The sequence below is a fragment of the Aptenodytes patagonicus genome, chromosome 2, assembly GCF_965638725.1.
Source record: "Aptenodytes patagonicus chromosome 2, bAptPat1.pri.cur, whole genome shotgun sequence".
Classification (NCBI taxonomy): domain Eukaryota; kingdom Metazoa; phylum Chordata; class Aves; order Sphenisciformes; family Spheniscidae; genus Aptenodytes; species Aptenodytes patagonicus.
In genome coordinates, this window is record NC_134950.1 from 1,589,047 (window position 1) to 1,615,451 (window position 26,405).

The window sequence follows — 26,405 nt, forward strand, 5'->3', positions numbered from 1 at the left end:
AGAGACTGAAGAGTGAGTGAAACCTGACTACCTCATTCCCCTGGGCCTCTTTTTTGACATTACTGCCATAACAGCTACTCAACTTGCTAAGGAGCCAGCGTAATGAGTGATGTTCATTACTCAAACATAATGCGCATACAATCATCAGTGAGTTTCTCTGTTGGCACTATTCAGCATCATGTCCTAAAAAGATTCTGAGGTTTTTAAGGCCAGGAAGGAATGATTTTGACCATCCAATATGAAGTCCTGCATGGCCCCAGCTTAGGAACCCCGCTTGTGTTCCATGTTGTCTTCTCTAGGGCTTGGTAGGAAATTGGCCTACCCAAGGGGCTTGCCAGCATAAGGGAGTTTTGAGCCTCAGATACCTAAAAGGTTTTTTGGAAAATCATTAATGAAAATAGATCTGAGCAAGCAAGCACCTGGAGAGGTCCTCCACATGGATCCCCTGAGGACTTTTTACTCAGAAGGCTGTTGAAAGCTATTTTGAAGGTGTTTTCTACTTGCTTGAAAGCTTCAAGGCAGACACTTCCCTCGGGAGGCACTGACCTCTTCCTGGGTGGAGCAGGTGGGGGAAAATAAGGAAAAAAAAAAGCAGTCGGCTTCTTTCTTTTCTTCTGTTTAGTTCTTGTCACAACAGGAGCTCAGGAGCAGATATTCAGCTCAGGCCCAGATTCATCCTACCTCATTTTGGACATCTCACGTAGTAGCACAGTGAGCCCAAGCACTCCCTTCAGCCACAGAACAGAGAGAAATCACTGCAGAGGGTCATCTCCTGCTCTGGTCCCAAATCTTCCAGGAACGGTGTCTTGCTCCATAAGGGCCTTTCCCTATATGGGTAGCCCAGGGCAAATGCTTTGCAATTTTTTCAATTTTCAGATTCTTTTAAATTTTCCAGCACAGCCATGTTTTCCCAGTGTAGCAACCAAGAAACATGATTTCTTACTTGTGCAACGTACCATTTATCCACTGCCGCAGCGTGGCTGTGCTTTCTCCTTGTGAGATCATGGTGTATGTACAGGTGTTCTCTGTTTGCCCTATGGCTATAGCCTGGAGTAGCTGCAAGGCAGGATCACAGGGTTGTAGGACAGTTCGTGGGAACCTCAGGAGGCCCTTTCCAAGCTGAACTATCCTGTGACCCTCCCTTGCAGCCACACCACATTATAAGCACAGTGCAAACCGAAACCACCTGTACGTACACTGACCTCCTGCATCCACCACCTCTGACAGTGCTGTTATTTACAGTCCCATGAACACAGCGAGGACATGTGCTCCCTCCTTCCAGCTCCTCTTGATGATAAACAGCAGGACCTCCTGAACCATCTCTAGGGCTATGATCTGAGATTTGGGGTCTCCTGCCCTCCCAGCCCATCACCTGACATGGTGCCTGGTGGTTAGTATTTCCTTTCTGCCTGCTAATGCTATAGGATCATGGTATGGGAGATGTAGGGCGAGAAACACCCCTGCAAGAAGGATGGAGAAGCCCTGGGACTCACCATCAGGCGCTGCTGATTGAAGAAAGGTTGGGTCACGGTTCAGGGGTGGGGGGAATGGGCTAAGAGCCTCCGGGCAGCCCCACGCCTCTGCAATCATTTCAGACATTTCAGGATACCCAATTCATTTCAGCCAGGCCAAGAGAAGTCATTATATCTGGGGACCTACTGGGCCATGGTGGCTTTGGATCAAAGCTCTGGAGAGCAGCAGCTCTGAATCCGATTTGCTAGACCCCTAAGCCTCCTGCAATCCTGCCTATAAACCTCAAAACTGTCGATCAGGTGATGGAGCAGGGTCAGGGAGATAAGGACACATTTTCCTGCTGGAGGATTTCAGCCATTCAAGGGTAAGCGCCAAGGAAGTGAATAATCCCTAGCTCAGCTCATTTCTTGTCATCTTTCATGAGTGATATCCTCAACCCCCTTGTGCACTGAGCCATGCTCCTGCTCGCAGCCTGCCTCGTAATACAGGAGGTGGCAGGGAAATCCAGGTGAGGTTGAGATTGGCTTTGCAGGCGTGCAGGCAGGGTAGCATCAGCATTGCCCTAGCCCCGTTGGAAACTATAGCCCAGCATCGCTGCCCTCTGCCAGTGTTAAATATCAGCCCCTCACGTCATATGATATTGGGAAGGGGGCATCAAGGCTTGGGTTGGAGATACCTGCAGAAAAGCAGGCTGCACTGGGCAGAAAAGCAGGCTGCACTGGACAGAAAAGGGAATTCCTCGTGCCCTGGAAATGTCCATCATAAGGGGAGGTATTTTTGGCGGTGTCAAGAAGCTAAAAGCAAAAGATGCACTCGTGGGGCAAGTTTGGCCCCGGGCTACGGCTCTTCCAGAGTACAGAGCCAAGGTGGCAGCTTGCAGGTCCTGGAGAGGTGTTTCCCAGCACCCGGGCGCGATGCAAACCACACGTGGGGCGCGGGCAGGGGCGCTTTTAAAAAGCAGACATCGCTAGAGTTTACACCTCTTTTATTAGAAATAAGACACATTCATTTTGTGCTCTGAAAACTATACAGAAAAAAAATTGACGAACACAGAGAGGAGGGAGGGGAAGGCATGGCATGGGGCAGGGCAGGGCATGGGAAAACAGAATTAACCGGAGGAGCTGAGCAGAGAAAGTCGAATATCAACAGTTATTAAACAAACATTTATCTCTGTAATTACATAACACCGTTAATGTCCTGCAAGTCGGCTGGAGTGAATGGGTGAATGGGGAAGGTTGGAGAGAAGAGGGCAGGCTTGGTCGGGCAGGGGAGGGGGAAAAAAAAAAAAGAGAAAAGAATTAAAACACAGTAGAAAGATATCTGTATGCTAAAATTCATAATGTGTAATTATAATAATTACAATATCATACAACCCGGCATCTGAGGGAGGCCTTTGTGCTTTCCTGTTTCATAGAATAATCTAAAATTGAACAAGAATATCACAGTTTTTATAAGTAATCAGTTTCCCTATTTTGTAACTATTTGGATTTTTTTAAAGTTTTCCTTTCCATCCTTCATATTATACAGTTAATGGCAAGGTAAATGCCACTGTCCTTAAAGATCAGTTACCCAGATGGCCCAAAGGTAAATTGAAGCAGGGATGTTTGCATGTCAAGCAACATCTCTCAGTGGAGGAAACACAACTGGGGTCAGTGATTGTTTTGCATCTTGTATCCATTGCTAGCTTTTTCCTAAAAATGTTTTTTTTTTTAAAAAAAAAAAGAGACCCAAACACACAGTAATAACTCAGACCCTGATCAAGCTTTACTGCTGTCTGGCACAATCTGGCCACTCACAACCAGAGGTTTGTCGCCGCACGTCTCCAAAGCTGGGAGAGTTGTTCCAAATATCAGACAGACAGTGCTGGGAATGATTAAAAAAATGAAGTCTGCGTGTAATGTCAGTGGTATATTTTTTAATGACAAAAATATTGCACAACACTTTTTGGGGTGAAATGTAGATACCTTATTTTTTTCTAAATAGCCTTGAGAAACGTTTAATGAAAAAAAAAATCATTATTATTTTTCTCATGGTGAAATAAAAAGACAGTATTTTAAGATGAGGAATGTCCTGCTCTCCTGACCAGCTCCACCTCTTCCTTCTTGTAGGACCACAAACCTGCCTGCTGGCTCTGGGCAGTGGGGAGGGAGGAGAAGAGACAGCGAGGGGAAAATAACCAAAGCCCAAACTGGATAAAACAAAGCAAAACATTGCAAGCGAGCGACGAAGGGGCTGGGTGTTCCCACCATCCCAAACTTTCCACGGAGCAACTTGCCTTCCACCTTCAGCAGGTGGCATCCTCACCCCATGCCTGCGTAGTCCTACGGCACAGAAAGGCATTCGAAATGACAAGAGCCAAAGAAAAGAAAGGTCTCGGGTTTCAAGTTCTCTTTTTATTGAAGAAAAGAAAAGAAGAAGGAAAAAAATAGATTATTTTGTTTGTTTGTTTGTTTGTTTCCAAGTGGACGTTATTCATGTTGTCAGTTTGTCTCAATGTCCTAAGGCAACATCTCTGTATACCAAATATCTCCAGGTACATCGGCAGATCTGTCTTTCCCTCTTTCTCTCTCTGCATTCCAGGGAGGGGCAGCTTGGAATAAGTCTGAGTCCGAAAGCAAGGAAAAATAACAGGAAAAAAAAAAAGATGAGGCCAAGAGGACCTTCGCAAGGCCCGTGCTGAGTTTATCTATTTAACAGTCAATGAAACGACCTACATTCTTCTTGTTGGTCTGTTTTTCTAACACTTTCGACCCTCTCCCTGGAGACGGAGCGAGCAGGTTTTGGAGGTGGTCCTTTCCTCCTGCGCCTGTCCCACTCCTTATGGCGCGCAGGAACTCTGCTGTGGAGGGATGAGAGAAGGAAGCCCCACCTTACCTCTCCGCCTAAGCCATGGATGATGCCACCACTTCCCCCTCCGGGCCCCGTGGGGACCCACTGCGGGGGTGCCATGATGCCAGGTCATGGTGTGGCATATAGGAGTGGGAATGTCTTCTTGGCCACCGCTTGGCGCATCCCGTCTCCTTCCTTCTTGGATGAGCTGGTGAGGGAGAGTTGGGGGGCGAGGATCGGCAAGGGATGCCACAGACCCTCAAGGCTGGGTCTCCCCCAGGGATCTATGGCCAGGTCACATCCCAGCGAGACTCCTGCAGGTGTCCCCTCTTGTGGTCCCCAAACAACCCCGATCTTCTTGGCCCTTCGCGGTGGCTGCTGGGCGTCCTTCCACACCTCCTTGTGGCAGAGCCGGAAGGCTCCCGGAATGCGGCAGCAGCCCGAAAGTATCTTGGCAGGGCTCGTCCCCTGCAGTCCCTCCCCACCCTCTGCCTCCTCCTCGCTCTCTTCCAGGTTCACTTCTTCTCCAGTCCTACCTGGGAAAGCTCATGTTGTCCTGAACCTACAGCTACTATACTCTATAAAGTAATATTCCCCCTCTCTGCTGAGAATAATACAAAAGTTACTCCATCTTACCAAAGGTTTCAAAAGAAACCAAACACTTCTCTCGCTCGGTTCCGATTTAATTTAATCATTTCTTTAAAACGTGGTTTTGTTTTGTTTGTTTCGTTTGTTTTCTGGAAAAAAAAAGTCCCTTTCTTCCCTTTCCACTCAGACCTCTGTCTGAAGGTCAATAATGTCTTGTCCCACCAGGGGGATGGTGGCTCCTGTTTTCTCCCACTCTACAGTTTTTAGTTCTAGGGGAGACTGTGCCACAGGTTCGATGTCCTTTTTAACCCATGATGGTGGCGACTGGACTTTCCTGATTCCTTCCCAGGGTCTCTTGTTTGGTGTCTGCTGTTTTTCTTGCTGCAAGAGGAGGAAAGTGTAAGGAATGGGGGGGGGAGAGAGAGAGAGAGAGAAAGAGAGAGAGAGAGAGAGAAAGAGAGAAAGAGAGAAAGAAAGAAAGAGAGAAAGAAAGAAAGAAAGAAAGAAAGAAAGAAAGAAAGAAAGAAAGAAAGAAAGAAAGAAAGATAGAAAGAAAGAAAGAAAGAAAGAAAGAAAGAAAGAAAGAAAGAAAGAAAGAAAGAAAGAAAGAAAGAAAGAAAGAAAGAAAGAAAGAAAGAAAGAAAAAGAGAGGTTAGTGCCTGTGCAAAAAATAGCATTTTTTCACTTCCTTCTCTTATATCAAAGGCAAACTTTTCTGTGAAACTCCTGATCCAAAATAAAGTGGGGTTTCAAAGAAAATTGCACTTGGTGCACGGGAAGAAAATGTAAGGTTTTGTTTGGGTTTTTTTTCATTGCTTTCTCTATCACCTAATGCCTAGATATTTCAGCTTTCAGCTGAGGTTTTTGCCGCTTGCATTTCCACTGAAAAACTGAACATGGTTTTGAGAATTCAAAGGGCAGTGAGGCACTAGAAGGGGTTGCCCAGAGAAGTTGTGGATGCCCCATCCCTGGAAGTGTTCAAGGCCAGGCTGGATGGGGCTTTGAGCAACCTGGTCTAGTGGAAGATGTCCCTGCCCATGGCAGGGGGGTTGGAACTAAATGATCTCTAAGGTCCCTTCCAACCCAAACCATTCTATGATTCCATGATTCTATGAATTCAACATCTTTCTCTACTTTTACAGAAAATCCCCACATAGAAATCCAGATTACGATGAGGTCGTTTTGAACATACATCACCTACATTTTATATAGATGAGAATATATTCCTTATGTAGCACAGCTATTTATAGCTTATTTAATTGCAGCAAAACATGCTATTTTGCCAGTGAACCCATGCTGTTTGATGGGCTGGATCATCAGCTCTGAAACTGAAAGCATTTCCATCAATTCCACACCAAGCCTTCGAGGCTTTATCGACTGCCATTAGCCCAGTCTCATGCCAGCATCCCACCATGGATATCAATCCAGAGAATGTATTTCAATGTTTCTGCCGATATGCACCAAGACAACACTCTAGGGAGAGCTGAGGTTCTGTAAAACGGGTGTGTTCTTCAGCGTGTATGTGAAGGGGAGTCCATGCAAAGATTTTAAATGAGTTGTTCCACTAAGCTTCTCCCCCCCACCAAGAGTGATGCTTTTCACAGTTAATTATCCCCACAAAACACTCCAGCACTGGGCGAGAAAAAGCTTCCCTGCACGTGACAGGAGCACAGAGCCCTTTTGAGCCACCTGCCAAAGGGAAAGTGGTCGCTAGCAGAAAGGGTGGGAGGAAAGGCATGGAGGATGACAACAAGGAGAGAAAAAGTCTGGGGAGAAGGTGAGAAGACAGACATGCAGGTGACATGCAGCCCAGGATGTGTCACAGCTCGATGCTGTCACCAAAATGTATTGACTTGGGGGGAGATGAAGCCACACGTAGACTGCGGTGTCATGATTGCACTCCAGGATGCTGCAGGGATTGCCGCAGCCTCATAGGAAACCTAAATACCCATCCTCTATGTGCTAATCCACCTGCCTTAGCTTCTGATTTTGTCCTTTCCTAAGAGACTTTTGTTAAGTCTGTTGTTTATCCCACCTCCATACTGCAACGCCGATAGGAAAGGCGCTCTAGCATTATCCCTACAGGGACGGATTTCATCACATCACCCAAGCCACCAATTTTGCTTCTCCAAACTTTCACCCTTAATATAAAAATAAGATATGTTTGAAGTTGCTCCTGCATCTCCGCAGCTGCTCACAGGGAGGAGGCTTTGGGTGAGATCACTTGGTGGCTGGAGAGTGGCAAATGTAGGAACCAGGTAAACCTGGTCTTCTCAATGTGAAGTGAAAACATTCTGAAATTATCTTTATTTTAATTCAAAGGGAGAAAAATAACTCTTTAAAAATCCTTTGAAAGAGAATTGTTTTTTTTTTTTAAATCAAATTTTGGAAAAGTATTTTTCAGAATAACGTAAAACATGTGAGTTCCTGAAATCTGCAGCTGTGGTTTTCATTAAACTCTATGACACAGAGCTTTTCTTATGCTGTTGGTGTTATTCTTACTTTATTCCATGATGTAACACAATGGTGATTAATACTAATATGACAGAAAAGGTGATAAAATTGTTGACTTATTCCATTATCTATTTTGGAACTTATTTAAGAACCACTGCCACTAAAACCTGAAACTTTTTTATCTCTGTGTGTGTCTTAGTGAGACAAGTTTGAGACTTTCTGAAGTGAAACTTCTACCTACGGTGTTTTTGCCGGCCATTAGTCTGCCATGAAAAGATGCAGCAAGAAGGTACGCATAAAGACAAAAGCACATATTAGAGCAAAAAATGGAATGAAACTCAAAGTTTCCCAAAAGGTGAAGAATAAAAAGCTTGGTCAGAACAGCTCTTTTCAATGGAAAACCTTTTTTCTCCCACAATTGCTGTAATACCACAAGTTTTCAAAGTTACCGATGTCCACAGCTGTATTATTTAACAGAGAGCAGCACAGATGATCATATGCATGAAGTTAATAAATAATTCCATCTTTCCCCTCAAATGAAAGCCCTTCTTTGATGGCTTTATTTACAGCCACCTTCAGCATCAGGTTCTTCTATTCCCAACCAATCTCTGTTTTAACAGTCCCTCCATCTGCCACACTCCTGACCTTCAGCCTCTGCTTCGTGCTGTGAGGATGCACCCAGACCTGATCATGTACACTGAACGTGATTAGCAAACCTCAGGCCGTTCTTGTCATGGGCTGCTTTTGAGCTACTGAGCATGAGCAGCTGCAAATCCATGTACGGTACAGAAATGGGGGGAAAAAAAAAACCCAAACAATTATGACTTCACATTTACAGCAATGGCCTCTGATCAGACCTGTCACTGGGGTTACAATGGCCTCTGATCAGACCTAAGGGTTACAATAATTATTCAATGGCAATAAAAACAGACATTAAATGTTGTGAATTATTAAGAATGGATAAATTAAGAAAGGAAGAGAGAATGAAACAGAAAAAAATCACTCTGCCAGTGCATAACTCCACTCTGCACCTGCATCTTGAATATTACGCGCACTCTGTGGGCTTCCCGACAGAAGGGTATAGGGGAAGTGATAAGGATGGCTAGTTTATAGCCATGAAAAAATTTATGGAGCATGTTCTATAGGAGAAGGATTATACAGACTAAGACTTTTCAGCCTTGAAAAGAGATCATGGATGGATGTGAAAGAGGTCTATGAAACTCTTAGCGGCTTGTTAACGATAGGAACAAACTCTTGATGGTAGGGATCATCTCTTCCAACACAAGAACTACAGAGCATGACGAGACACCAAGCAGTGCCCAGCCCAGAGTGAACCCCAGGAGCTGGTCCTGCACACAGTGCCCGGCTGAACTGCAGACCACCTTTCCACAGCTCTCTGTTGATGCTGAAAACTTCCAAAGTTATAAAAAGTATGTGGAAACATTCACAAAAGCAACATCCATTCAGTACTATGAGGTAAAGTGACACCGTTCTGCGTCAGGGGGTCTCTGAGCACAAATTACTGGAGTCTTGGGGATCTTTCTGAAGATGCACTACCACATGCTTGCCCTGCTCTTTTATTTTTCCAAGCTGTTTTAGACTCTGCCGTGGAGAGGAGGCAGGGCTGGACTGGCCTTGGGTCTGACCCTATACGGTTGTTTCTACCTAGCTTATCAGTGTGATGTATATATATCTAGCTATAACTGTAGCACGCTTAGTGACTCCAAAGATGTCGATTTACAGCTAGAAGATTAAAAGGAGCTTTGGGAGATCAGCAAATGGAGAGGGGAGGCTTGTTTTTAGTTTCCCGCTTCTCAGAAAAGAATTAGACTTCTCTAGTGATGCTGTGAGTGGAGGTGCTATCTCAGGGGTGGGATGCACCGGCTGTCCACCACGGTGCACCAGCAGCTCAGAGAGCTGCATGCACGGCCGTGATCTGAGCATGGGTGCAGAAGGACTCGGTGCCCAGTCGGATCTCTAAGCAGGTTAAACGGAATCAGCCAGGCTGAGCTCTGGCAAGGATACTGAGAGACAAAAGAAAATCTTCTCCTCTTGGCAAGAGGCACCTTGGGAATTGCTAGCAGGCTCCTGGGAACAGCAGCCTTTTTCTCTCCCTCCATATGGAAAGGGTTTTTATCGGGTCTGGACCACTTGAACAGCATATAGAAACAGCCACTGGGCTCATGCTTCAGCTCCAGCATTTTCCTCCAGCCCCACTGTGGGGTCATAGCAATCCTTCCAGACAGGAGGGAAAACCTAGCTATGCACAGAAAAGAAGAAAAAACCTGGAGAGAGGGCTGTGTAATCCGGCTGTGAAAGGCGCCGGTGCTGGACCAGGGCCTGGCGTCTCAGAGACAGCCAGGAACGGCCTGAGACAGGAGCTGAAAGCAGCAGAGGCTGCTCTGCCAGTAACTCACAGAGACGGAGCTACTACTCCGGCCTGACACAGCCCATGAGCTTCTGGCTGTCGGGGAAGGGGGAAATGTTTATCGGTTCCTGCCTGGTGCCAGGATGGTGGAGCAGACTCCTCTCTCAGAGGAGTGGGAAGGGAGGGAATGTCCAGATCCAAGGCTGGGGTAAAACCTGCTGCGCAGGGCAAACTGAAGATCTTCACCACCCTGGTGGCATTTGGGGTCTCCTTCATTCAGCCATGGCTTTCGTTTTGGCTGCACATCTTTAAGGCAGAGGGAGAGAATTTGAGACAAAAGGCATTTAAGATACAGTGCCAACAAACCCCCCCAAATCCCTAAAAAAGACAGAGGCAAAGTGCATTGAGGTAATCCACACAGCCCTCTCCTTCTAAAGCTAGTCCTGGCAGACTGCAGTGAGTCACCTGCGCTGGACTCATGGTGGCTATGGAAAGGTGATGATGGTGGAGCGAGGCACCTCCCTACCATGGGCTCTTCTGCACGTTGGCTCTGTGCTGCCTTCAAGGGTCCAGGCTGGCTTCATCCAGGGTACCTGGATCCTAGTGCAACTCTTTTACTTAGGAGCAATGTCAGCGTATTGCATAAATACGGCATGGGAGACTGGCTGCTCTGAGACAGCTTTCATTTCACACTTGGTCAAAAACAATGAAATCTGCAAACTGCTAAGCTGCATCTCCCTGTGTTTGGGTTTTTTGAATTGTTTTTTTTTTCTTTTTCATTTGGTTGTTCTTTTTTTTTTTTTTTTAATACCCAATTTTTACAGTTATCCTGAATAACCTGAAGAGGGATTCAGTGCTTTCTACAGAGCACTCTGGGATAAGTCCCCTAAAACCAGCTGCTCCCATGCTGTTTTCATTGCCTCTAGTGTCAACTTGAAGGATATTTCATGACCCACATGGTCTCTCCCCATGACATTGATGTCTCTAGGACCAGAATGAAGTTATTCAGAGTGTATAGCAGGGAATCTGAAAGATAAATGTGGCTCACACTGTCTAATCCATCTTTGGATCAATGTCGATGAAAAGTGATTAGAAAATGGGAAAGCTGTCTTGTTTTTTTACAGAATGATAAATTTTCCTTTCTTTGTTTGAAACAAGTAGCTGCAGTTCCTTCATTTTATGCTACTGAACTACAAAGATGATATATTTTTTTTTTCTTTACGTTTAGGAGAAAAGCAAAATAAAAGGAAGTGGTTGACTTTGTTCAGAATTTCATTTTTTAAAAAAAAGAAGAAACAATTTGTGGCTTTAATTTGCATTGATGGAAATCAGTTAGGAAACTTGAAATACCCAGCATTTGCTGGGTTAATAAAAATGTCTTTTGCTTCTGTATTCTCTTAAGCTTAGATGGTCTAACCTGAGAGCCAAAGTCTAGTGAGGCCATGCACAGCTGAAGGTGAACAGGCACCGAATCAAGGAGCTCTTTCATAGAGCCTCAGGGGCTCTTTCCATAGACTCATAAACCGCCCCTTGCCTGAAGGTTGCAGAGAAAGCCCATGGTCCCACCAGCGCAAGGAACAGGCTATTCCCCAGGCTATTCTTGCCGTTAATCCAGCTCGCTAACGTACCATCCTTTTTTGGACAATGCCTATGGTCTACTGAGGAGCCCGCTCCACTTGGTGGACGTGGAGGACTGTGTGTTCCCCAAGATGCTGTAATCATTCAAGGCTCACAGGGGCACCTAGGGATTCCAGGAGGGGACCAAGAGCACCCAAAGCACAATTCTTTATAGAGTCCTTTGGGTAACCAGTCCAAACAATTAGGAGCTGCAATCTGCTGGTGGCAACTGCAGGGTTTTGGAGCAGCTGATGGCTGGTTAGCATCAAAGGGCACGGCAGGAACTGAGTGTCGACACAGAAGATACAGGGAGTAAGACGTCCCTCTGAGAAATACAGAGTAACTGATGCCTGATACTTGGGACACGAGGTATCAGATGATCTACGGGAGGAGGTGAACTGCTGACTGATGGTATATTTGGACACCTGGTAGCTGACAGATGGTTTATGGCTGAATGAATTAAGGCTTGACGTCATTTTCCTAACAGAACTTATTGTAGTAATTATTACACTTTACGTAGCGTTCCTCCCTATAAAAGTTACCCTAATTGGTCTTTTAAAATTTGCCAGTTACCAAAGCCTTTAAGAAGTGCAGAGAGGATTAAACACGTGGCACAGAGGAGACACCCTACCTGTAAGTGGAGCTTCCCTTGCAGAGGGACACACAGTAGACAACAGGAGGAGCAGAGCCTCCCAATTTCCTATTTCCTCAGCGAGGAATGAGCCTGAGTTTGAGAAAACCACCACCACCTGAGCTCCTCTACCCCCAGCCTCAGCCCATGCAAAGAGGTTCCCACGGACAGGAGCCAAATTTTCCCACGTGGGAGCAGGGATGCCGGCTCCCCAGCTAGCTAGCAAAAGGCCAGGTAGCCGGCAAGCAAGGGAATTAATTCTGTCACGTAGCAGAGCATGCTAGGGAGACACATAGCCCTCACTAGGAATGATCTGCAATATTGATTAATATTCCTTTTTTCTCACTACTCTGTTAGATGCCAAAGCAAGTGCTGGTGGGATGGGCATACCCTCCAGGTGTCCGAAGAGGAAAGCTAAGAAAAATCTTGACCTGAGAAGAGAAAGTGAGTAATCAAGCCAGAAACATTGTCTAGCAGGAAATAGGAAAAAGTCATAGAATGGCGGAAAAAAACTTTGTATCTTTTTCCACTGGGTTTTGGAGCAAGTGCTCGTCCAGGACCAACAGAAAGATGGGACTGGATTTGAGAGCTGACTTACAGACTGAGTCCAGATCCTGTCTGTGAACTCCAGGACAGGGCTCCAGCCAAAGCAAAAGCCGTTTGAGCTGCAGAGAGCTAAACGTAGCAAGTAGCTAATAAGCAAGAATGAGCAAATCAGAGAAATTTGCAGAGCTCTGTTCAGCACGGCTTTCGCTGACCTCTGCACAAGTGAAGAGCTGCTGCTTAAAATGAATGCAAAGACAGATGCTGGCAAGAGAGGAATATGTATGATTCAAACTTCCCTAATGGAGCTGGATCAAAAGACTCCTGCCGAGGGGGAAGGCAGGAGTGTCACCTCCATTGCTTTCAAAGCTGGCGCTAAGTGTAGAAGAAACAAAGCCCTCGCTTCCTTTAAAGGCTGCAAAGCCTTTCGTACCATGCTGTTGCAGAGCATGTGAACCCCTCCTGATGTCCAACCCAAGCACTGGAATTTCTTCAGCAATTAACTAGCAGGGAGGAGCAGTGTTGGAGATGCTTTACCCTGACGATAGAGGTCTGCGCAGGAAAATATTTCCCATGTGGTAGAAAGTAGCTTGAAAATAGCCACTGTCCTGCTTTAATGTGGATAGCTCTCAGCTGCAGGAATTTAGACCTTGGGAAGTGTGTGTATTTAGGGGGAAGCAGGGAAAAAAAAATTGCATGTTGGAGCCTACAGTCTGCCAGGCAGAGGGAAGACTTTTAAATGGAGAAACAAACTCACAGCAAGGTTTCCAATAATGGGATTTTTTTTTTTTTTTTGCAGCAATTGGGTAGCTAAAGAACAACTCAAAGTGATGGGAGTGATTAGGAAGGAAGAACTCTGCTGTCTGAGTCGGTACCAACCTAACATTTCAATATGCATCTGTTTGGGCAGCAAAATGTGCCTTAAAGCTGCTATGAAGAGAAATCTATGATCCTGGTGGAAGCCACTCACTACTTATTGTAACCTTAAAAATGAAGGCTTGGTGGATCCCAGACACCGAGAGAGGTTTTAATTTTAATCACTTAGGATGCATGGTGTGGATGGCTGGGATTTTTGTTGCAAATCCTGCTGTGGTTGTTTCCAAGCCTTGGGTTCCTTTCATGCTTCCTGGTAGCAAATAAGCTGTCTAGGGGATAAATATTCAGACCTCTCTGATGCTTCAACAAACGCAGCTCATTCAGTTTTCTGTTCAGGGTCTACACCAGCTTCCAGTTTGGTCTGGGATAAAACGGAAGGGCAACAATGTGCAACCTCCACACGTAGGCTGGCTGCAAGTCATCTGGGAGGAAGCTGAGCAAAGTAAACCCAGCTGTTCCCAAGATACTCTTTTTAGATTCAAAGTCCCTGCAGGTGGGCAGAGATAATCTGTCCCAAATTCGAGCATAACAGAAGCAAAGGAGTCTTGCCTACAACCCTGTAACTTCCTTTTGAGTAAGGGCTGATTTTTCAAAAATCATCTCCATCTTCTTTGCCTCATCTGAACTTGAAGACTGCAAGAGAGAGAAAATTTACCACAGCCCACGCTAAGGTCATACAGAGATCTATTAGTGCATTCAAAAATTGACTTTTCAACTTGCAGTCATCAGATCTTGCGGTATGTCAGTCTGCTAATATCTTAATTCCCTAGCACTGAAAAGTTAGCTTTGGATAATAGTGTCTACATCCCTGATTAGTTCATAAAGCCACAAATGAGTAAGACCCCTTCACTCTGCTGCAGCGGTGAGGTGGCTTAGGCTTGAATGCAGGTGGATGTGCGGTCCTGTATGCTTTGGACATGAATCCTGCTGGACAATGTGATTTTAATCAGGAATATCTGAGCGTGCTTCCAATGGGAGCATTTTTATAGTTGAGGTACATATATAAGAAAGTATATGTCACATGGAATAGATTTCCTGTAATAAACTGAAAAAAACCCCCATGGAAAAATCCAAGTTTGTTGCCCAAGGAAGGACAATTCTGTATTATTGTACTCTGAGGCTCAAGTTACTTTAGCATTAGCAGTGTGCTTTGGTTTGTAGCAAAATAACTGCAGCAAACACTGGTGCCACAGTGGCTCCTGGGAATGCATTAAATATGGTCAAGATTCAGATGTGGTCGGTGTTTCAGGCAGCATTCTGGTTCTCCTAACTGCCTACCTCTGACATACCATCCTGGCAACATTGCTCATTAGCAAGTGGATGACAGGTCAGCTGATGATGGCAGTGGGGACACCCTAATCTCAACGGGATGTGGATTAGTCTCCAGACCTTTGCTGTAGCAGTTCTGACTTGAACGGTGACATGCGACGGCTAGCAGCCGTGTTGCACAGTGCTTTGCATCACTTGTATGCTTCATAGAATCATAGAATCATAGAATAGTTTGGGTTGGAAGGGACCTTTAAAGGTCATTTAGTCCAACCCCCCTGCCGTGGGCAGGGACATTTTCAACTAAACCAGGTTGCTCAGAGCCCCGTCCAACCTGACCTTCCACCCTGTGCCCTCCAGTGCAAGGGAGAAGAGAGGTCCCAGCCTGGGACCTCCTTGGCTGCTGGGTGAGGGGAAAGCAGAATTCATCCCCAAACTTGTCCCCACATTGGCAGGATGAGAGACAAGCCCAGAGGCTTGTCAAGGCTGCCTTTGATAGGGATCGGGTCATTCTCACATCAGTACTGTCTTTCAGAAATGGACCTTGTAAAGGAGGAAAGCTGAACAGCTCAAACATTCAGGAGTCCATGATTACGTTTCCAGCTCTGCCAGTAACTACTCTGGGACAGCGGGCAAAGGGCAGTATTCTTTATCTTTCAAGTGTACACTGCGGTAATACTTATCCAAGGTTTAAATGTGTCAGGATACTTAGAGAGGAGCAATATACGTGCTGGTACAAACCTTCAAGTCTTTGCTGAAGACCCCTTAAAAATCATGTTTTACCACTGAAGCTGGAGAAATTCTCAATGGTAAACACATGTGATGGTTGAATTTTCAACCCCTCTTCCTAAGGAGACAGAAGACCTGTTTCTTCCTCCCATTCTTCTGTTGGTGCTTCCTTCAAATCTGACAATGTAGTAGTTCATCTGAGAGGAACTATGTATTCAGTGTGATGAGGCAACCAGTTTTGGCCAGTGCATTGAAGTACAGTGAGGACTAGCATTTACATCAAAACCAAAACCCAAACCAATCCCTAAAAAGGGCCAGCACCATTCCTAGGAATTCCCAAAGGAGGTCTGTCCTACGCAGACATTTACTTCTCAGCAGCACCTTTCTGACCTTGGAGTTGAAGGAGGAGAGAGGAAGTGCAAGAAGATTAGGAAAAGCAACATATCTTGGAAAGGACTAAGGGCAATGGGACATGCTGCCAGGAGAGGCTGGGAAACTGCCAGGGCTGGAGAGAGACTTGGTAGCTTGACTTTGTGGTTGCTTATTTAAAAGGGAAATCAAAGATACAGCAATGCAGGCAGATGGACTAGAGCCAGTAAACATCCCTTCTGCTCTATGATGCTAGGTGTGAAAGGGTTCAAGGGTATTCCAGGATCCTTATGACCTTGTTCATGCCTACAAGGCAAGGAGATTCCTACCGGTGAAGGAATGTGTTTGGATTCATGCGTCATGGAAGGGTTTGGGACAGGTCTACAATGCTCTTCAATGTAAAACGAAAGCCAGACTTACGCTAACATTAGTTTTATCACTTCCACCGGAAGAAATACTCCATCGTTTTATAACCTAAACATACATAAAAGAGAAAAATTTCTTTTGTTGTTACTTTAATCCCTGGTATCCGCTGTTTGCCTTCTCAGGGCAAGCTGAAGATGGGGCATGATTTCCAGTGGGGTTCTGAGCAGCAAATGGCAGAAAAAGGGGTGAAGAAAGTGATTTATGTTTCTTTGTACTGCTTTGGATGTTTTTAAACCAATACCCACTACTGACTTGCCAATAGTGATCTTCGCAAGCTCACCCTCTCGGGTTACATCCAAGGAAAAAATCACAACTTGAAAAAGATTCAGTCAATACGCAAAGGCCACCTTCACAGCTTCTTTCCAGCAGTTCAAAGCTCTTTGATGTTGACACTGGCAACTTTAATTCTAGATAGATGCATCTCTGAAATGCTCAAAACATCTCAGTCTATAAAACCCTCCCGCAAACATATCACAGATTAGCTTTTACATGGTATTTAGGCTTTTCTGATTTTACAGCTGTGTCATACCTAAATAATAGAAAAAAAGCAGAGATATGAAATTCAGTGAAATGCATTGGGATTCTGGGCCAACATAGGCTTCTTTGATCTGAACCTGCCTGCTAGATTCACTATCCCTCCCATTCTGTAACACTGGACAGCCCATAATGACACCTTGCTACACACAATAAAAGTAGGATTTGCTGGGACCACATCTCCGGAGCTCAGCACAGCAATGCTGTGAGATCTGAAAGCAGACCAAAGGCTCTGCAGTGCTCTGCTTCCACAAAGAACCAAACTAAACCTCTTGTTCAATCACCCTCTGAGCTCTGGTTTTGCCTCTAAGGGAGTCCCATCAAAAGAAGCCCCGCTAGTGCCTCCTTGGCCACGCTGCAGGTGGCTGCAACCTGGATCTGACTTTGCTCGCAAATGACCGAGAATGTTATAAATGTCTCACCTTGCCTCTCTCCTGAGTGCAGGCACAACCCAAATCTCCTTTCTTACTGCCAGCCTGACCTTGCTGCTTGGAGTAGATAGATACACTTCCTTGCAGCCTTTCAGCTCTTGCCCAAGCCGGCCTAATGGGCTGAGACACGGGGGAGATGCCATCAGCCTGCCCTCCCTTATTTGTGTTACCCACATCACTTACTACACAGGCTCCTGATATCTGTTTCTAGTACCAAATCTCTGCCCCACTGAAAGGCTGCAAGGTCGTTCCCTCCGCCTGCCTCCCTCAAAGTCTCTTCTTGCCCTGGAAGTTTGCTCCTGTTGAGGAAAGCCATGTACATGGTGATCAGCTGCCACAAATACCCTCATGCTACATTTAATCAGCATGCAGTCCCCAAGAAGTGCCGCCACCATCACAGCTTAAATCCCATTGCTGTGGCTTTCCTAAATAACTATGCCCAACACTGCTGCCTTGGCTTCCAACTCAGCCCCTGCAAGTGGGATAGAAGATTCCTGCTGTCCCCACCTCCTGCCTTCTCCCCTTTCCACCTAGATTTCCTCAAGGCTGTTCTGGTTTCCAGTTCCTAGCTATGAGTAGATGGGTAGGGCACTCGGAGATGACCTGAACGGGGATGCAAAGAACAGACACGGACACAGGAAACAGAGACAAACAAGACAGCACAGACTCCGTTCACCACGAACAGACATGAGGACAGACATTTTCCTTCTGGGCTGCTGACCGCTCTGTGTTTTATCTGTCTGATAAACTAGTGGTACCTCTGTGACTCTCTGTGTCCTGTGTGGTGCACATGTGCTTATTGCAACATGCATGGACAGAAAATCAAGGTAAGGCATTCAGTGAGGGCTCCTAAACTTTCCTGCTTCTTCCCGTGCTCCTGCTGACACTAGAGAGCTCTAGGAGATGATGGTTCTGCAAGTGTCTGACTAACCTTGCTGTCCGTTGTTGGAGACTCCTTTTCCTTCTCTGCGTGCTGGAGTTTTCTGTTCAGGTCTTGGAACATGTCTTGGTGACGTTTTCTTGTGTGCATGATTTTCTGAAGCAAACACAAGGGCCACAGGTCAGCAAACCCTATTCAGCCGTACAGAAACAACATGTCTTCCCCCCAAAGTTACATGCATTATTAAAACCTGCCTCTGTCTCCCTGCAGGTGCAATCTGGCGTGCCTAAACTACCTTCAAAGTTCACTGAGGACCCAGTGTAGCACTGCCTTTATTTTCAGGACGAGATAGTGGGAGAAAGTGGAAAAGACTAATTTTTGACCTTATGGTTACCCTAAACCTGCAACTGCCAACTGTTTATACTGCAGAATTTGTGCTTGACTGGCAATGTTCTACCAGCTTGACCTAGGAAGCTTTGCTGACCTTCTTTAACTGATACCTGATCCCATGCCCACTCCGTTCTCAGCGTGCCTCCTTCGCAAAGGTGTTCAGAGCTTACCCAAACATGTAGGATTCGGGTACGAGAAGTTCCATCAGAAACTATTCCACAATTTCCTTTTCTTTGTATTTTGGCCCTTCTGCATTTCACTTCTACCTTCTACTGCCCAGAAGGAGAGTCAGGACCAATTTCTACAGGGACTTCCCTTTGCATGTAAAAGCATGTTGAATATGGCTTTCTTGTGCTCTGTCAAGGGCTATATAATCGGAGAAGGTGGCTCAAATAGTTTGGGACCAACTTGAAGTATCAGCTTAGATGTACCCATCATGCCTCAATTTCAGACCAAGCTCACAACCTGGAGCTCTGAAGTGATTCTAGCATTAAGGCAACTCCTTGTGGGCCCTTAAGGTGACTCTGTTTTGGAATAAGCTAGCAGCTTTGAAGGGAAAGGATAGCTCTACCAGGAAGGATGCCATGACTGGACTCAGGACAGCTGCCCTAGCTCTCAGTAGCCTCACAGACCCTCTGTGGAGGATTGGCTCTTTCAAAGCTTTCCACTCTGTGCCTCAGGTATGAGGATAGATATTTCCCCATGTACAGTATAGACTTTTTCCACCTGGCATTTTAGGCCACCAACCAAATGTACGTGTGCTTCCCAAACAGGAACGTGGTGCAGTCACCTGTATCGCTCCATCAGCTTTCTGTAAGCATTTTGCTCACAGAGGAGAAGTTACAGGCCTTGGGCAAGCCAACGTAGGATCTTGATTTACAAATGTTTACACAGAAGCTGCTCCATAAATTAAGCACGAACCAGTATAAATCACTCATTTGTTTAGCTGCACAGGGTCAGCCTTACTGGGCAGCCAGCACAACTCTTTCAACCCACTGTTTTTAAACCCTTGAAGAAGCTCTTTGGCAAAGGCAGCAATCCTGCAAAGGTGCCAGAAAGAAAACAAAGCAGCATTTCTCTTTCTTATCCTACCTGTCAAAAAACACATTCAGAAAGGGGTGTACTCACCTCAAAATCTAGCTCTGCATACCGGGATTTCCGCCTCTGGGTATTCAAAAGAAAAAGAGATGGGTGAAGGTTAGTAAGGGATTGATGCTGGTGAGTGGGCACAAACTGAACCACACAGTAGATAAAACAGGGAGAGTCCTTCTCCTTTTCCTTCTTCCTACACCTTTAACGTGTTTCTCTGGCTCTTCATGGTGGAAAGTGCTAGTCATTTAGAGGGATCCCTATCAAAAAAACCCTGAGCGCCAAGGAGGGCTGAGCATGGGCTGAGCATGGGAGTTTGTCCAATTCAAGCCTCTGTCCTAGTTATGAGCTTGCAGGTGGTTCACAGAATGGAAAGCAGAGAGGCTCAGCCAATTCATCTACTGGAGCTTTTGAGCATCAGTCAGCCAAGCCTGAAGTTTGGACAGCAATGGCCGAGACCGGCTCTCTGACAATAGGGAAGAAAAGGGCCAGATGCTGAGAAGCTGCCTGTCAGAAAAGGACCCTGGGGGTGCTGGTTGACAGCCGGCTGAACATGAGCTGGCAGTGTGCCCAGGTGGCCAAGAAGGCCAATGGCATCCTGGCCTGTATCAGCAATAGTGTGGCCAGCAGGAGGAGGGAAGTGATCGTGCCCCTGTACTCGGCACTGGTGAGGCCGCACCTCGAATACTGTGTTCAGTTTTGGGCCCCTCACTACAAGAAGGACGTCGAGGTGCTGGAGCGTGTCCAGAGAAGGGCAACGAGGCTGGTGAAGGGTCTGGAGAACAAGTCTTCTGAGGAGCAGCTGAGGGAACTGGGGTTGTTTAGCCTGGAGAAAAGGAGGCTGAGGGGAGACCTCATCGCTCTCTACAACTCCCTGAAAGGAGGTTGTAGCGAGGTGGGGGTCGGTCTCTTCTCCCAAGTAACAAGCGATAGGACGAGAGGAAATGGCCTCAAGTTGCACCAGGGGAGGTTTAGATTAGCTATTAGGAAAGATTTCTTCACTGAAAGAGTGGTTAAACATTGGAACAGGCTGCCCAGGGAAGTGGTAGAGTCCCCATCCCTGGAGGTATTTAAAAGACGAGTAGATGAGGCTCTTAGGGACATGGTTTAGTGGGCATGGTGGTGTTGGGTCGATGGTTGGACTGGATGATCTTAGAGGTCTTTTCCAACCTCAATGATTCTATGATTCTATGATTCTAAGTGCAAAAACTAGGACAGACATCAGTGTAAGATCTACGGTCTAGGGAGAACTGCTAATATATGTAATGTGTTATCACAGGTCAGAAGGAGAGGGCTGCACTTATGCAAAACCTCTGACATCCCTCTGAGCTAAGAGCATTGTGGGGCATGCCTTAGGGACATTTTACACCTGCGATCATTAGGGTTTTCTCATCTGTATCATGACTAAGTCATCAAAATGGGAAACAGAGGCAGGGAATTGAAGGAGAAAAGGTAATACAAGCCATGTGCCTTGCATTAAAATGAACAGTCTTTGACAAGCTAACATTTTTATTGGATTTTGCATTGCCTGTAGGGCTAAAGACAGTCCCTCCAGCAATGGAATATGTCTGTGGAAGTCATGAGGGATTTTAAACATTAGATTACAAAATGGTATCACATGCCGGTGATCCCTCATGATAATATAATACTGGCACTGCATGGTGGGTCGCATTTGGCCTAAGGTGCTTCTCTTGAAACACCTGGTGTGGCCAGTGTTCGGGGCAGGGCATCATTCTGGTCTGAGAACAAGACAGTAATTCACAGGCTCACCTCCAAGGAGCTCATGGAGAGGGTGGAGACGGTCTCACTCTTGGACACCACACCTGAGTTCCCTGAGTCACCTGTGTCACACAGGCTGTTGGGAATCTGTGACTCGTTGGAGATATTTTGTGGAGCCAGCTGCTGCTGCTGTTGTATCATGGGGGAACCTTGCACCTCACTGCATGTCATGGTTACAGGCTCCCGTGGAGGACTCTTGACAACAAAGCCTGGGTCAGTAGCCATACTGAGGTGGATGAGCCGTGTCTGGGGCATCTGGTCAATATTGATGCTGTATTTGCTCTCGTCTTTGGGCGGTTTGGCCCGTAAGGTAGACGTGTTGGTAGGCAGAATGACGTAGCTGGTGTCCAGCGTTTGCTCTTGTGCCCGGGAGAGTTCCGAGTCCAACTTCTTGAAGATGTCCCCATCACAGATATAGATGGACTTGGGTGGCTGGTTCTTGTCCTTCTTCAGAGTGAGGGTGTGATTGCTGAACTCATTCAGGTTGATGGCCCCCAGGTAGTGTGGTGAGCCCTGAAGATGCATCTTGGAGACATTGGCTGGAAGACTGTTAAAGTTTGATGACCCCTTCTGGTGATTGAGTTTCAATTTCTCTTCATCCGGTAGTGATGGACGCTTCAGTGTTCCTGTGATGGTTGAGGTCCTGCAGGTGGTGATGTCTTTATTCAGCACTAGGGAGACAGACAAGTGTCCTTAGCACCTCACCTAAGTTTTTGTTAACACATCAGTACACCTACCACAGTCACACCATGCTAGCATGTTCCCTTGGACCTCTCGGAAAGAGGCTATGGTGGCAGAATAGTGTTTTATATTGGAGGGGTTTTTTATATCCAGGATGCTGAAGGCAAAGCTAAAGCTAGGGAGGAAAAAAACTTTCTCATTTTGAAAGAATTCTTTATGCTGAGAATTTCCCAACACAATCATGGCCAAAACTCCAAACTAGGCCATCACATATTATCACATCAATAACAGTATCTTGAAAAGCAAATGCATGTCTATATATTTAGTACATGTAGTATATGTATATGTATATATAATACATATTATTAGCCTATAAAAGAGTAGAATTTTTTAAAATAAAAGGTTGCTTTCATATAAAAAATTATTTTGATTCAGAAAATAGCTGAAATACAGCATTATCAATGATTTCAAATGTAATTTTTTTTTATTGTTTTAAACTCGCCAAACTGCTTCAGGTTGATCTTTTCCCAGGAACGGTTCCAGTGTCAATAATTTGGTATTTTAAAACACACGACATTTTGTTATAAATTTCCAACTGCTCTCCAAAAAACTTACATTCTAGTAATCATGCCAAGCCTTTGTGAGAGCTAATTATTTAGTGTTTCTCAATTCCCCTTGAGGAAAGAAATAGTGCCATGAATATTCCTTAATAGGAGAGGAAAACCTTAAACTGAGGACGAGGTGAACATGCCAATTAGGAGGTATATAAAGGACACACAGACACTCGTTCCCACACAACACTGCCCACAACAAGACATCTGCTCCTTTTCTAGGCATAAGAATCTATTGCTCAGTTGATTTCAGGCTGCAACAAAGACCTTAGGAAGATAAGGACATCAGCCTTGATGTCTCCAGGGGATGGAAATCACAGACTGTGGGGCAGGGGCAAAGTGGCGCGGGACTGAAGGCTACTTACCCAGTATTTCAGCACGGGAAAGGAGAAATAAATGCGTGTTCCCCTTTCATCCATCTCAGAAGGAAATAAAAAAAACCTAGGTCCTTTTACCTATTTTTTTCTCAATGGAGTAGAGACAAGGATCTTTGGGGTAACTTGATGCTATTCAGCTGCTCCACCTGGGACAGAGGCAGGAGATGACACAGGCACCCCATGGGACTGAGGACACGCTAATATTTCTACCAACTCATACTGGGAGCGATGGGTGCTGGAAAAGCAAAGCTCCCCTCTAAGGCTACAGAGCAGGCAAGGCAGGATGACAAGGACACCAAGTAGAATAAAAGAACTTTTAAAAAGCTTTGAAAGCTAAACACACTGCAGCCGCGGTCATCTTGACATTGCTAGAGGGCACGCTAGGATAAATCAGAGCATTACAGCGTATTCATAGCATACACTGCGGGAAGATGTTACCGAAGTCAAACCCTTCGCTTGGGAGTGTCAGTAAGGTTTATTGATTCAGGCTCTTCTCCATGCTCATGTCAGCTGCAGAAAGTAGCTTTGGAGAGATCTGCACTTGGCAATCTCCAAGCATGGAGTGGAGCGAGCTTTCGACATTGAGCCATGGACCCCATCCTACCAGTGAATCTAAGTGAGGAGGTTATGAGCAGTATCAGGCATATCTCCAATCTGTCATAACACGAGAGCTCGTGCCTCCAGGAGAAATGACGGCCAGAAAGCAACGGACAGATTTCTGTTTTTTATTATTCGGTAAGCAGAATGCATAGGATGATGCACTATATTGAAAGATGTCTGAAATGGGGACTATTACTAACCACTTAGCTTGGTGCAGACTAACAGCACTTTATCAGAGGAGGAATATCTCAGATATCAACAAACAAATTGTATAGCTGTATGCTAGCAAAGAAGGGAAGCCTAGGCTGTTAGCAAGCTTCTGATCCAGGGTCTTCTGCCCTGAAGTCATGTGAAACCAATCAGCTCCTTCCTTTCCTCTGGGAAGCTCAATTTGGGAGCAAGAAACTTGGTAGCAGATCCAGAAAGGCTCCTTTATTGCAGGAGTTCAGGGTCTGCCTTGGTTTCCAGCACAAGATGGACTGCTGGCTGTGTAGCTGGTTGTGTGTGCCGACACCCAGCCTGGATGCATGTTCATTGAGCATGCGTTCAAGTCAGAACTGGTCTCGCATGTTTTTTCGCACGTGATTTTTTGGAACTGAGGTCTTTGGTGTCAAAAAAGAAGGAGGGAGACAAATGAGAAGAGGGAGACAGCCAGAAATTAGATTAGAGAGTGTGAGACGCAGAAACAGAGAGACAAAAATGGACAGACTCTGAAAAGAGATAAATGGACAGAAAGAGACCATGAAATAAGATATCACAGAGATAAGTGAGATAAATATGCTGTGACTGTGACAAGCATAGGGAGAGGGAGTGAGGCAGAGAGAAGGACAGGAAAAGATAAATAAGATATAGATAGATATTAGATAGATAAATGATAGTGACAATGATAGACAATACACAGAAACACAGTGACAGAGATAAATGCTGACAGAGATAGAAATACATAAATAACAGGTACAGCAAGACAGACAACTGAGGACAGAGATAAATAAGTGATTGCAAGATAGAAAGAAAGAGATGAATTATAGATAAATACATTAGAAGCAGATAAATGATAGATTAGATAAAGAAAAAGATAAATGAAAGGGAGCGGTAGATGTGCATAGAAAGAGAGAGCAGGAGAGAAAAAAGAAGAAAAAAGAAAAAAGAAAGGAAGAAAGGAAGAAAGGAAGAAAGGAAGAAAGGAAGAAAGGAAGAAAGAAAGAAAGAAAGAAAGAAAGAAAGAAAGAAAGAAAGAAAGAAAGAAAGAAAGAAAGAAAGAAAGAAAGAAAGAAAGAAAGAAAGAAAGAAAGAAAGAAAGAAAAGAAAGAAAGAAAGAAAGAAAGAAAAAGAAAGAAAGAAAGAGAGAAAGAGAGAGAAAGAGAGAGAAGGAAGGAAGGAAGGAAGGAAGGAAGGAAGGAAGGAAGGAAGGAAGGAAGGAAGGAAGGAAGGAAGGGAGGGAGGGAGGGAGGGGAGGGAGGGAGGAAGGGTAATAAACAGAGAGAGACAAAAGCTTTCCCATGACGGTAACTGAACACACAGTATGTACTGTCCTTGGCTAGGGGAGATCCTGGTTTGGAAGATGTGAATTATATGCAAGTGCCAAGCAAGTATTTCCCTTGCTTGGGAGAGGGGAGAAGTCTGGGAGGGCAAATAAAAGCCTAAATATCTACAAAGGCTAAGAAAAAAAAACCCAGCCAAATGGTCAGGCATGCCAGGACAAGGAGAGGATGAAACCTGCAGAGACGAACAGGTAGCAAAGGAGAATCCAGACAGCACAGACACCCCCAGGGGAACGAGAGAAAAGGGAGTTACTGGGGAAAGGGACTGTCAGCTCATGCAGATCTTCAGGATCACAATGAATGTGTGTGATTGAACACACAGCAGAAAGGTGCAGGCAAAAGAGGAGAGATCTGACCCACCTCCACATGTACAGGCAGCTTACAACCGCACTAGAAGTGTGCGTGGAGCCAGGTGGAGTGGTGGGAAGGCTCTCCGGATTCCAGACCTTCTCAAAGACACCTCTCCTGAGCACAGAGCTGTCTGAGGTTGGTGTGACCGGTGTGACCCCCTTGGGCAGGGGTTGCTAAAGCAAAGAAGGATCACAGTAGGAAGAGATGGATCCAATCTCTTATTCCTTGATACTCTTCTCTGCCACTGTATTACATGGGCCGTAGGTAAGAAACAATGCCTCAGAGGCAAGGTTTAATCTTAGCTAAAAGTCCAGAGAGCTGTGGGGAAATAGGATAAGCAAAGCACAGGGGGAATTAGGGGAGTTGCTTTCTTTTGGTCAGGGTTGAGAGTAAGGGCAGCCCACGCAAGTACATGCAAGCCACTAAGACACACACAAATAAAACAGAAAGGAAAAAAAATGGCCTAGTTCAATCCCCAAACCAGGTCACTTGTTGATTCTCACCTGTGATGTGCTCACCTGATCTACAAGCCATATCCACGTCCTTCTCAAAATCGGTCTGAAAGACAGAGAACACAGAGGACGTGGTCAAAAGGAGGTGGTGGGGGAAAGAAAGCCATTTGGAAAATGCAAAAAATACTTTAATTAGTGAGCCAGATACAACCACTGCCAGAAGAGTGGAGAAGAGACGTTTTGCTTGAGCTTTGAAACATGGCAGACAGACCACTTTTTTCCAGCTGTGGCTCTTGAACCTCAGGCAGCAGTAAAGCTGTAACATTGCTTTTAAGCTGGATTCATCTGCTTATCCATACGCTACTTCCACTAATTATAATATCTCCCTGAAACACATTTATGCACGTTCCTAAAAAACAGGGGACAGGTTCCTGGCCTGATCTGCCTTGGATATATCTCCCCACACTTGGTCTAAGTGGATTCCCCTCCACTCATTAAGAAGATCTGGGGATGCTGCTGA

At 45.5% G+C, this 26,405-nt stretch overlaps 1 protein-coding gene across 11 annotated transcripts in view; it reads right to left on the minus strand.

Annotated features, from left to right (window-relative positions):
- Positions 1 to 2,441: 2,441 nt before the first annotated feature.
- The window catches only part of ADGRB1 (adhesion G protein-coupled receptor B1), a 289,281-nt gene continuing 265,317 nt past the window's right edge, over positions 2,442 to 26,405 (minus strand). For 8 of the 11 annotated variants that reach the window (XM_076329006.1, XM_076329005.1, XM_076329003.1 and 5 more), the window contains 5 exons: positions 25,937 to 25,991; positions 21,264 to 21,943; positions 19,533 to 19,568; positions 18,066 to 18,170; positions 2,442 to 5,271 (listed from right to left, as the gene is read on the minus strand). In XM_076329006.1, the coding sequence (XP_076185121.1) occupies positions 5,074 to 5,271; positions 18,066 to 18,170; positions 19,533 to 19,568; positions 21,264 to 21,943; positions 25,937 to 25,991 (1,074 nt within the window). In that variant the 3' untranslated portion in view covers positions 2,442 to 5,073. The remainder of the gene's footprint in view (positions 5,272 to 18,065; positions 18,171 to 19,532; positions 19,569 to 21,263; positions 21,944 to 25,936; positions 25,992 to 26,405) is intronic. The other 3 variants (XM_076329010.1, XM_076329009.1, XM_076329001.1) reach the window with 1 other exon arrangement.